The sequence below is a fragment of the Setaria viridis genome, chromosome 1, assembly GCF_005286985.2.
Source record: "Setaria viridis chromosome 1, Setaria_viridis_v4.0, whole genome shotgun sequence".
NCBI classification, from domain to species: domain Eukaryota; kingdom Viridiplantae; phylum Streptophyta; class Magnoliopsida; order Poales; family Poaceae; genus Setaria; species Setaria viridis.
Window position 1 is genome coordinate 21,006,388 of NC_048263.2, and position 10,318 is coordinate 21,016,705.

The 10,318-nt window shown below is 42.5% G+C and overlaps 1 protein-coding gene across 4 annotated transcripts; it reads right to left on the minus strand.

Moving 5' to 3' along the window:
- Positions 1-6,596: 6,596 nt before the first annotated feature.
- On the minus strand, positions 6,597-10,318 carry LOC117850378 (uncharacterized). Of its 4 annotated transcripts, XR_004639247.2 has the most exons (4): positions 9,599-10,318; positions 8,814-9,469; positions 6,775-6,860; positions 6,597-6,673 (listed from the first exon to the last, which is right to left on the minus strand). XR_004639247.2 is itself a non-coding variant. In XM_072292906.1 (2 exons), exon 1 carries the CDS (start codon positions 10,306-10,308, stop codon positions 9,607-9,609), a length of 702 nt encoding a protein of 233 aa, XP_072149007.1. In that variant the 5' UTR covers positions 10,309-10,310; the 3' UTR covers positions 6,597-6,860; positions 9,599-9,606. The 4 variants fall into 4 exon arrangements, 1 of the variants encoding a protein (XP_072149007.1); XR_004639245.2 differs by having other exon boundaries at positions 6,597-6,860; XR_004639246.2 differs by lacking the exon at positions 8,814-9,469 and having other exon boundaries at positions 9,599-10,311.

Sequence of the window (10,318 nt, forward strand, 5' to 3'; positions counted from 1 at the left end):
CAACACATGAGATTAAACATTAAGGTTTAAGTTTTCCCAACACCTAACTCATGAAAAGAACAAATCTACGTACTGGATACGATAGATTAACGCAAAAGAAATGATGGTGTAGTTGCCCAAGAACACCATCGAAGCAACAAACAACCGCTCTAGTCACTCATCACCCAGCCTCGGATCGACAAGGTAAAAGTGACCGAACACGGCCTCCGGTTCACCTGCAACTCTAGTGCGATAGCAACATGAGTACAAAAGATACTCGCCAGTCTTACGCAAATATATAACAATGATCATGCATAGGGTTCAACAAGGAGAAAGACTTAGGTTAAGTAAATTTGCAAAAGCCTATCTCATCCTCTCCTTAATTTTTGACCATAAGCATGTGAATAACACCCTATGGACAGCTAGCAAGTTTTATTAATCTTGCTCAAACTCACTTCAAATTTTAATTGAAAGCATCAACATGGTAACATAGAGCATAAATATAAGAACAAGTATCATAAGCATCCAATGACTTTACGATGAATTCATGGGACTTGAGCTTGCTCATAACCGAGAGCGCGGCAATTCGAATTGATTTAACCTTGCAAGGGTGTACTCTTTACCCACACGACTTGAGAACCTTGCGGCTCGCACTCCCGGTCAATGGTGCGCAAGGGGGTACTCATGCCAACCCTTTCCAAACCGCCCCGAACTATGAGTAAAACACGCCTAGCTTGTGTGGAGGACGACCTAGGTCCACCAGGGACACTCCTAGGCTCCTCTACATAGTCCAAGGACCACACATCTAGAACCGTGCCTCATAGAGCGAGTCAAGTAAGGTATTAGGCTTATTCATCCCATTTGAGAACATGTGGTAGCACGAAAAAGGGTGCTCAAACCAACATCAACAACGAACGGTCCTTAATCGATTCAAGCGGTCTATGTCACCGAGACTCCATTCTCGTGACCCAACACACCGCTCAAATCTCGTATCCATTTTAACCACCATGTTCATTTATTCAACAACATTAGAGAACCTTATTAGAATCAGTGTTGATTAACCTATAACCATTTCCCTTACCAAAGTGACCATTCTTTGTCTAAGCATGGCTAAGCACTTAACAAGATTAATTCATTATTACCCATACTACTCGAGCGACAAGGTATATGATAACAAAGCAAGGGAGACCATAATAACAAAGATATGTGTTCTAATAATGCAATAAGATAGATAACCCACATGCATCACATAGCTATACATAATAGAAAATTTATTTAGAAAAGTAGGATAAGTATGCATAGCTGCTTGCCTTGGTTTTCCTCGGGTTCAACCTCAACCTCTACTTTGGCCTCGGCTTCGGACTCAACGGTCACGTTCTCCGACAAGTCGCTCTCTAAAATAAATGAAATGCGTGCATGCATTAGAGATGATACTATGAGTGCAAATGCTCAAGAAATGCATGGAAAAATACTAGAAATGGTAAGAATGAATTATTAACAGAACAATCACACCCATAACAGTAACCAATCATCAACATTAATTGGAACGATCACCTTAAATGATTAATCCACTAGCAAGTATGATTTGCAAGATTAAAATCATTGGTTGAGCAACAATTATGAAATAAATCATACTAACAGAGGATCACAAAACATAATCATGAGAGTTGGATTCACCTTAAAATCTATTTTCATAAATGAGGTATAAAATAAACAAGATAAACTATTCTTAACTACATTAAATCATAAAAGGCATGTAAATCAACCAGAAAAACATAAATATCATTTTTCTGGATTATATACATGAAACACAGGCTAACATAAGTTGTTTCAATATTTTATTGTTTTTACACTAATTATCATGCAAATAAAAAGATTAAGATAGCAAATATTAGATTTAAAACAGCATGAAAACCATAGATTCCACTAATACAAGTTGCATATATGGAGTATAAATGATAAATGGAAGCTAACAAAATTGGTTCCAGAATTTTTGGATCATCACATGATTTATAAAGTATTTAACAAATCTAGAATGAAATAAATTATAGCACCAGATATACAACAGGAACATGCAAATAATCAATTTTGAGATAAACTAGATATCAACGGGAACACAAAAAATAAGTTTCATATTTTTAGCATTTTTCTTCACATTTCTATGCATTTCCCAATTTTTCAGCTATTTAACTCTAGGAAACAAAAGAAAACCGAGGTCATTTAGCATCTAGACCCTTAGATCTATTGTTCTCTTGCACTTGGGTCCCTAAAACTTTCCCCGTACCCCCCTCTCTTTCTCTCTTCTTCCCACAGAACACCCTCACGCGCGCGCACAGGCACAGGGCCCTGGCCCTCGAGGGGGGAGGACGGCGCGGCGCAGTGGGGCCATGCCCTAAGGCAATGGAGCTCACCAGCGGCGGCCTAGCGGTGAGCAGGAGGCAGCGCAATGGAGCTCCAAGGGCGGTGGCGGAACGGCGGATGGAGGCAGCCAGCGAGCACCCTACACGGCGGAGGAGGAAGAAAGGTGAGGAGCAAAACGGATGCGCAACGTCGCGAGGGAGCTCCAATGGCAAGGAATCGACCGAAGACTCACCGTTGGCGGCGAATCGAGCTGGCAAGGTGGCGGCGGCACTTGGAGGTGGTGGCGGCAATGGTGGCGGAGGGGTTAGGGTTTGGGGGAGCGCTGGCGCCGGGCTTATAAAGGAGGAGCGGGGCGAGGGCACAGGTGGCATTTCGCATGGGATGGAGCCATGGTGGCCAGTCTGGCCATGGCAATGCGGCAGGCGCCACCGGTGCTACCCAACGGGCGGGCGCGCTGGCGCGGGAGAGGAGGAAGAGGAGGCTGACGCGTGGGCTCGACCGATTTTCAAACCGTCCCAATTTCACCACTGAAACAACCCAGCTACAGGCACCCAAAAATCTTCCCAAAATACTCATTTGAAAGATAAAATCACAAAGAACACAATGCCATAAGAATCACTTCTAGAACTGCTCAGGTTTGCACGAAATTGACAAAAGAAAACAGCTAAAACTAAAACTTAAATGAATTTTTAACACAAGAAATCGTCACTGAAAAATTATGTAAAATTACTGTAAAATCATTACATTGCACCTAGTATTTAAATAAAATAACAGGAGGCATAGTTGCATAGCAGAAATTTGAGTTGCTTCACAAGTTTGAATTTCAAAAATAAACAACAATTATATGAACTTAAACAATGCATGGCCATGATGCTCAATTATGCACAAATGATGCTCATGATGCTCATGTTAACATGTTAAACTTATTTTGCAACTTTGGGTCGTGACAATAGACATCAACCAGATGTGAAGTTCCCATCAAACCAGCCCTTGATATGAGCTAGCTTTCTCATGTTTATGAAGATTTCTGATTGACTATTTCAACTCTTGTCCTTTTATCTACCCTTTCGTTTCTGTCAGTTACATAGCACAATTTCCACCAATAAGTGTCCAATTGTATACTTTAGATCTGAATTTGAAATCATGAGGTCGTTGGAGCTTACTTGAGTCGTTCATGGCATGGTTTAGTATTTTGGAGCTAGTTGGCGCTCATGATATAGTTTAGTATTTGAGATGCACATGGATAAATTTATAGATCAATTTTGGATCCTAATTCCTAACCTTTCCAAATTTTGCTCCAATTTAAGGTCAATTTGGACCTAGCTAGCCATTAGGGTTAATTTGTGTCCATGATTTGTGAATGTGGCTAGCTAGCTAGCTAACAATTAGATGATGAGTTATATATCTATTTCCTTTGCATTAATTTGGCTAGAATTTTTTCCTTTTTAATTATTTTAAATAATAATAACTCATTGAATAATTTTACATTAACTCAATTCCTCGCCTACCCATTTTTCTACTTAGGGTGGTTCAGGTATGTATGAAAGTAAAATAGATTGGAAACTCACGGATGCATGACAATGTCAAAGTATTTGTTTTAACATGCCAAAATTTCCCCATTTAATACAGCTATCTATAGACTGGCCGGGAAAAGTACAACAGCATAGAACTCTTGCGACGTTTCCATGTCCCAAACTAGCACCTGCAGGACTTACTACAATTGAGAAGACCAAGCATAATGTTCCCCTTAAATCCTTAATCTCAGAGGGAAAAAAGAAGCAATGTTTTTTTTGCGGGTATAGAAAAAAGAAGCAATGTTCCCTTTGTCGAAACCTCCCTTCACCGCAGTTCTCTCGTTGCTGTAAATCTGCCTAACGTACGCAACTGTAGGACTGATGCACTGTATCTCTCCTACAATCCATTTTTAACTGTGGACAAGTCCGCGCCTCCTGTCTCCATTGCCCCCTTCACGAGCCACCGGATTACGGGTTCCCTGCTGCATTTTTAAACCCTTTTACGCAGGTCGCCCACCAGACAATTTGGTCCAAGTAATCTAGTACAGTAATCTTCCTCACATCAAGTAATCTTTTTTCTAATCTGAAATAAAGCAGCAAGCAATTAATAACTAGCCAGAGCCAGCCCCTGTGGCCGCCACTCCTCCCATGCGTCACACAACGGTAACTGCCACGAAACGGCCGGCCGGCCACGTCTGCTGGATTTCCTCGCCGTGACCTTCAAACCAAAGCACCAGGAAATTAAAGGAAGAAAAGCCGGCCGGCTCCCTTTGACATCAGATCACACCCTCGCATCAGCATCCTCTAAACCCAAGCGTTTGACCTGCAAAAGGCAGCCTTGGCTGACACATCACTACTAACCAGCTCTACATAAACACAACACCTAATGGAGAACTTGTCATAAGCACAACTGACCCTAACTGCCTAATTAGCTGCCTTGTCCTGAGAAATTAAACACGGCTAGCACTTGCCAGAGATCGCAGCTGATCCTGATCTGATGGAGCATCAGAAGTCGAAATCCATGGAGATTGACAGCGCCATGTGGCAGTCGGCGCGGCTGCAGGCCACCGGCAGCGACGAGCTGGGGCAGTCCTGCAGGGTGTACTGCCCGGCGACGGGGAGGGTGCCGTTCGTGTGGGAGGACGAGCCGGGGAAGCCCAAGGGCTCCGCCGGGATGGACGTCGTCCCGCCGCTGTGCCCCTCGCCGGCCATGCAGAGCGCGCGGCTCGCCGGGCGGAGGCGCAAGGGCAAGCAGAGCGCCGCCGGGACGGCAGCGGGTTTCGAAGGCTGCATCCCGCTGAGGTTCAGCTTGGGCCGGGCGATGAAGAGGTGGGTCTAAACAAATCAAGAGGAGCGCCTTGCCATAAAATTAGATGTGTACATGTGTCGTAGTACAATGATATAGTATGTGCTGACAACTTGCAAAGGATGTAAAGCATGTATGAAACTTTAAGGCTTATTGTGTACATGAATCAATCAGGTTGTGAGATAACATCCAGATTTAGATGCATGATACTGATCCTTGTATTGCTAAGTTTATACTTTCAGCTTTTTCAGATTTGTCAGCAAAGGGATACCAGAAATGCATGGTAAAACAGTAACTCTCCTATAACGCATGTCGCATAGCGTGCGAATTCAAGCGTCGTATGCAATATATCTGCAACACACGGGCACACAAGGAAACACATGGGAAAACGGACTTTTTAGAGCATCTCCACCAGCCCATGGTCATTCTATCGCTTATCAAAAGCACTGGGTAAGGAGAGACGAAACAGGGAGATCAGAGATATTTTTACCTATAACTATTCCATTGTGGGCCCACCCATGGGTAGTATTAAATGATGCAACCATCCATGAAGAAGGGTTTGCTCGCGTGCATTGATCAGAGCTACTAATGTCTTACAGACCGCACACAATATTTCTCCAGAAATGATCCAAAACTTAGCTGTTGACTTACAGGCTCTGTTTGTTTGTTTGTATCAGTTTGCAAACTATATGGTCAATCAGAAAGTTGAAACAAACAACTCTCAGATTGTAACAATCTTCAGACCAAATTGTTGTAATCCAACAATCTGTTCCACCCAGATTGCAGATTGTAAAGATCTGCCCCAGCATGCAACTAAGTTGTAGTGAAGACTCGAGAGACAAAACTGACGGAAACAAACACACTATGTAATCTATGTGAAACTAAGTTTCAAGCACAGCTGCTTCGTGTTGACTGCTAAAACAACGTTAGACAGCAACCACGGTTAAAAGTGTCAGGTTGACAGCATCAGCATACACACTGTCATTTCCCCAAATACAAACAATAAAATAAAACAATGTACCTGAACTTCAACCGTTCACATCTTCCATCTCTACTATCTGTGGTTATTTCGCACACCTATGACATGAAATAGCCATGGCAGCATAAAGCAACAGAATAATCTAGCACCATAAACCAATATCCTATCACACAATTACCATAAACTGATAAATCTGCCAAGGTTGATCCTGGATCTAATGCAACAGTCTGCGCTTAAGTTGCTACCACAGGAACTTATATTGGCACGTGCAGCATTCATGGCCAGAACCAACAATTTCATTGCAAAGCATACAACTAAAAGCAAAAGCTGTTTTACTTGGCAATCCATGTGGTGCATGTCTGATTACCTGAAACAAGTGCTAGGAAACAAACACAAATGTAAGCATAGGAAACTGAGAAACAAAGGACTGCACAAGCATTGCTTGGGGCTCACCAAATTGCATGCAGAAAGCCAGAAACATCACGTTAAGTTGTAAACCCATAGTTTCAAAATGAGCCACCAAATTCTGTTTTCCTGGAATGCCGACAGAATAAACAATGACAAAAGAAGTGATAATGGAGAACGGGATATCAGTCTACAGAGTTTTGCAAAGTAACAAGCCAACAAGGTTATACATGCTCAGCAGTAGCTCATCTCCCACTCTGTCCAGTAATAGAGTAACTGCAACCCGATACCGCACATCTTTGATTGGTGCATAATCCTGAAAGACATAGAAAGAAAGAAAAAATAATTAGTTAAATTACTCAGGAAATTACGACAGGTTAACTGCCAAAAGAACTTAACCTATAATTGCTTAAGCAAAACATCAAAACAGATATCAACAGTTAACTGTTATGTATCTGTTTGGTCTTTTAGATGCTCGCACATAAACTCTATTTTTTCTTTCTAATAATGAAAAGATCATGTAGTGGGGATCTTCCCCATAGTTTCACGATAAAAAAAATATATGTTAAGGTGGCAACATAACTACAATACATGAAAAAAACGAAGCTACCATGAATAAATTGCATTAATGAAGTCACATAAAAAAGAAATGTCCTGTAAATGCAACATAGCAAAATTGTTATATATCATTGAAACTGACAATAGCCTGACAATCATTCCTGAAAAGAGAAATTTCAATGGACACAGACTACAAAAAGCTCAAAGATTAGGTGATTAACTTTTTAAGGCCCAATGGATGTAGCGCACATAATTCTAGAATAACTGGAGGCACAATGTTAAATTATCCAAGAATAAATGGAAAAGGCATCCACAGCCCATGCGCCCAGATATCCGTCACAAACCAGCATTCTTGAATTACAAATAAAATTGTGCACACTATCCCTAAAGCAGCAGCCTGGAATAAACTCATATGTGCATTCTCAAAATTTATGTCCGAAAAAAAGTTCGAAGAAAATTGGAGATTAAAATGTATATTAGACATAGTGATATTAGGCTTAGCTATAGCGGGTGAACATTATTGAAGGCCACAAAAAAATGACAAAAAGAAAAATAATGATGTTCTCCACCTAATATTGGAGACAATAAATATGCAGATCCATAAAAATATTGCAACAAATTTACATCATGGATTCAGATTTATATCCAATGAAGATCTTACATTCATATTAGGACCTGATATAACAAAGGTAATAACCTAATCCATGTAAAGATTCTAAAATCCAAATTCTGACCGATTCCTAGAGAACTCCTATGTACTTCTGTCAGTTGTACAATGAATCCTTCTATTAAACTAGTTCAAGGAAGTGAACCTAGCTCAACTGATTAGGGTGGGAGGTGTGGTCGTGCACTCTAACCACCCAGGTTCAAGTCCCTCTAGCTCGAATTTGGGTGCCTATTTCTTCTTCTTAATGAAAAATCGCCTAGCTCCTCCTAGGTTGATCTAATTTTTTTATTAAACAAGTTCCGTTTTCTTAATATGATAATATTAATTTTCGAAGTGATCTAGATTGAGCAAAATCCCAGTACAATCAACAGTAAATATTCATCTGGTCCATAGCTCAACCCAAGCATATGTAATCAAACAAGCATACTGAGGATTTGGATGAAAAACAATTGATGTTGATTAGCTTATCAATTCATTCTTTGTAACTCATAACAACATAGAGATTCGACGTATAAAACCATATTGCACAAAACAGTTAATAGAAGTAAACTATTATTTCTTCACCCCAATTTTGACTGCCAAAGTGAACAGTACAGTTTCTCAGCAAACCAACAGGTAAAAAAGATGGTGTACAAACATAAGCGATCTCACAGAAGACCAGCTAGGAGGGATTTGGAAGGAACAGGATTAGGTTCAGATTCAAACTAAAACCATATCAATAGGGCGTGTACAAAATATAGGGGATCCAACACAGCACCTGTTGGATAGGAGGAATGAGGATAAAAATAACCCTGAAAGTTCAAGGAGCAATCCTAGTAATCCAAAAAGGGGTGCATGTTTTATTGAAATTATTGAAAAAGAGCAAAAAGCAACAAAAATGATTGGGAAGACCACCAAATAGATAATGAATTTATAAGCCAAAGCTAGAAATTTACTTATAGCTCTATCACCCAATGAGTATATATTTGACAACATTGGTTCCTCTGCAGTCTATCTCTAGGACCTGATGACCTATACAGGTGTACTCATAGTTGCAGAACTGACCTGTAGATGATGAATGCAGATTCATAAACAACTCAAACTTTCTGATAATCAACTCAACAACATTGTCATAATCTTTTGAACCATCCCCTCTCCCTGTAAGGTGCTAAGAATCAAAGCTTATACATCATGACTTCACTATGTACCATTTTAACATACATGATTTCACCATGTACCATTTTAAAATCTTACCACACCTCCCATCTCTCAATAATGATGCTAAGCTTTGTTGCGTACATGTCATCTACTAATCTTAAAAAAGGCACATTACATGGGCTAACCAAATTAAAAGGAGAGCATGATAGCTTTCGCCATTCACAAAGGATTGAGTGCCCAACACTGTCAAGTGGTTATTGGGCACTCATTGTAAATCAGTTAGCCATACCACAAGAATTTATTGTTATAATAACTATACATCTCCAGACTTGTCGCAGAGGCCAGAGATAATTCCATTTTCTAAAAAATATATATCTCCAGACTCCAATCCATACCTGACCTAGGCACAAACAATTACATCATAGATACTTCCACAGCAGACAAATGGCCAGGCTTATCATCTAGAATACATAAGTAGTATTCCCAACAAGACAAGCATGCTAAGCATACCACACAAAACATGCACCTGTTCAGAAATCCCCAGAACAATTCATCGCAAAATTCTACAAAAAATAGAACCACAACTCATGTTTTTCAGTAGGATGCAAAATCGAGTTGCAATAGCAACCCAATTAAACGCTAATAGAAAATAAATTTTAACTATCAACAAAGGGGCAGGAAGAGATTCAGACCTTTCCCTTTAGCGGTTGCGCTCGGGCGGCAGGGGCCGGTTGAACCCGCCGCGGCGGTTCATGTACTGGCGCGGCTGGCGCTTGGTGACGACGCGCACTCCGCTGACGTCGGCGTCAGGCACGTGCTTCCCCTTGGTGGAGTCGAACCCGACGGGGATGCCCATCATCTTCATCATCTCGAGCTCCTCCGCATCCACGTCCCCGTCGCCCGCCGCCGCGGCCGCGGCCGCGGCCGCCGGGTCCCCTCCGCCCTTGGGTGCCGCGGGAGGATCGGCGGACTTCTTGTCCTCCCTGTGGTGGTGGTCGGCGGCGGCGGGGGACGCGTCGCGGCGGCGCTTGTGACGGCCAGCGTCGGGGGAGGGTGACGAGCGGCCTCGGTGGGAGTGGGAGTGGCGGCGGTGGGAGCGGTCCCGGTCGGCTGACGGGGAACGGGACCGGGAGCGCTTCCGCTCGCGGTCGCGGCGGCGGTCGCGGTCGCGATCCTTATCCCTGTCCCTGTTCCTGTCGCGATCCCGGTCGCGATGGCGATCGAGGTCGCGGTCCTTGTCACGGTCGCGGTCGCGGGGCTTTTCCTTGTCGCGGCGGCGGTCGGACATTTCGCCGGCGAGGAGGCGGGGAGAGGAGAGGAGGTAGGGTTTGCTGTTTTCTCGGGGCTTTTGTTCTCTACTAGGGCCGGGCCGATTTCGAGCTTCCAAAGCAGAGTGTACCATGATTTCCGTT

Coding starts and splice junctions, on each gene's coding strand:
- LOC117850378 (XM_072292906.1), bottom strand. CDS start 10,308: ATGGTACACTCTGCTTTGGAAGCTCGAAATCGGCCCGGCCCTAGTAGA.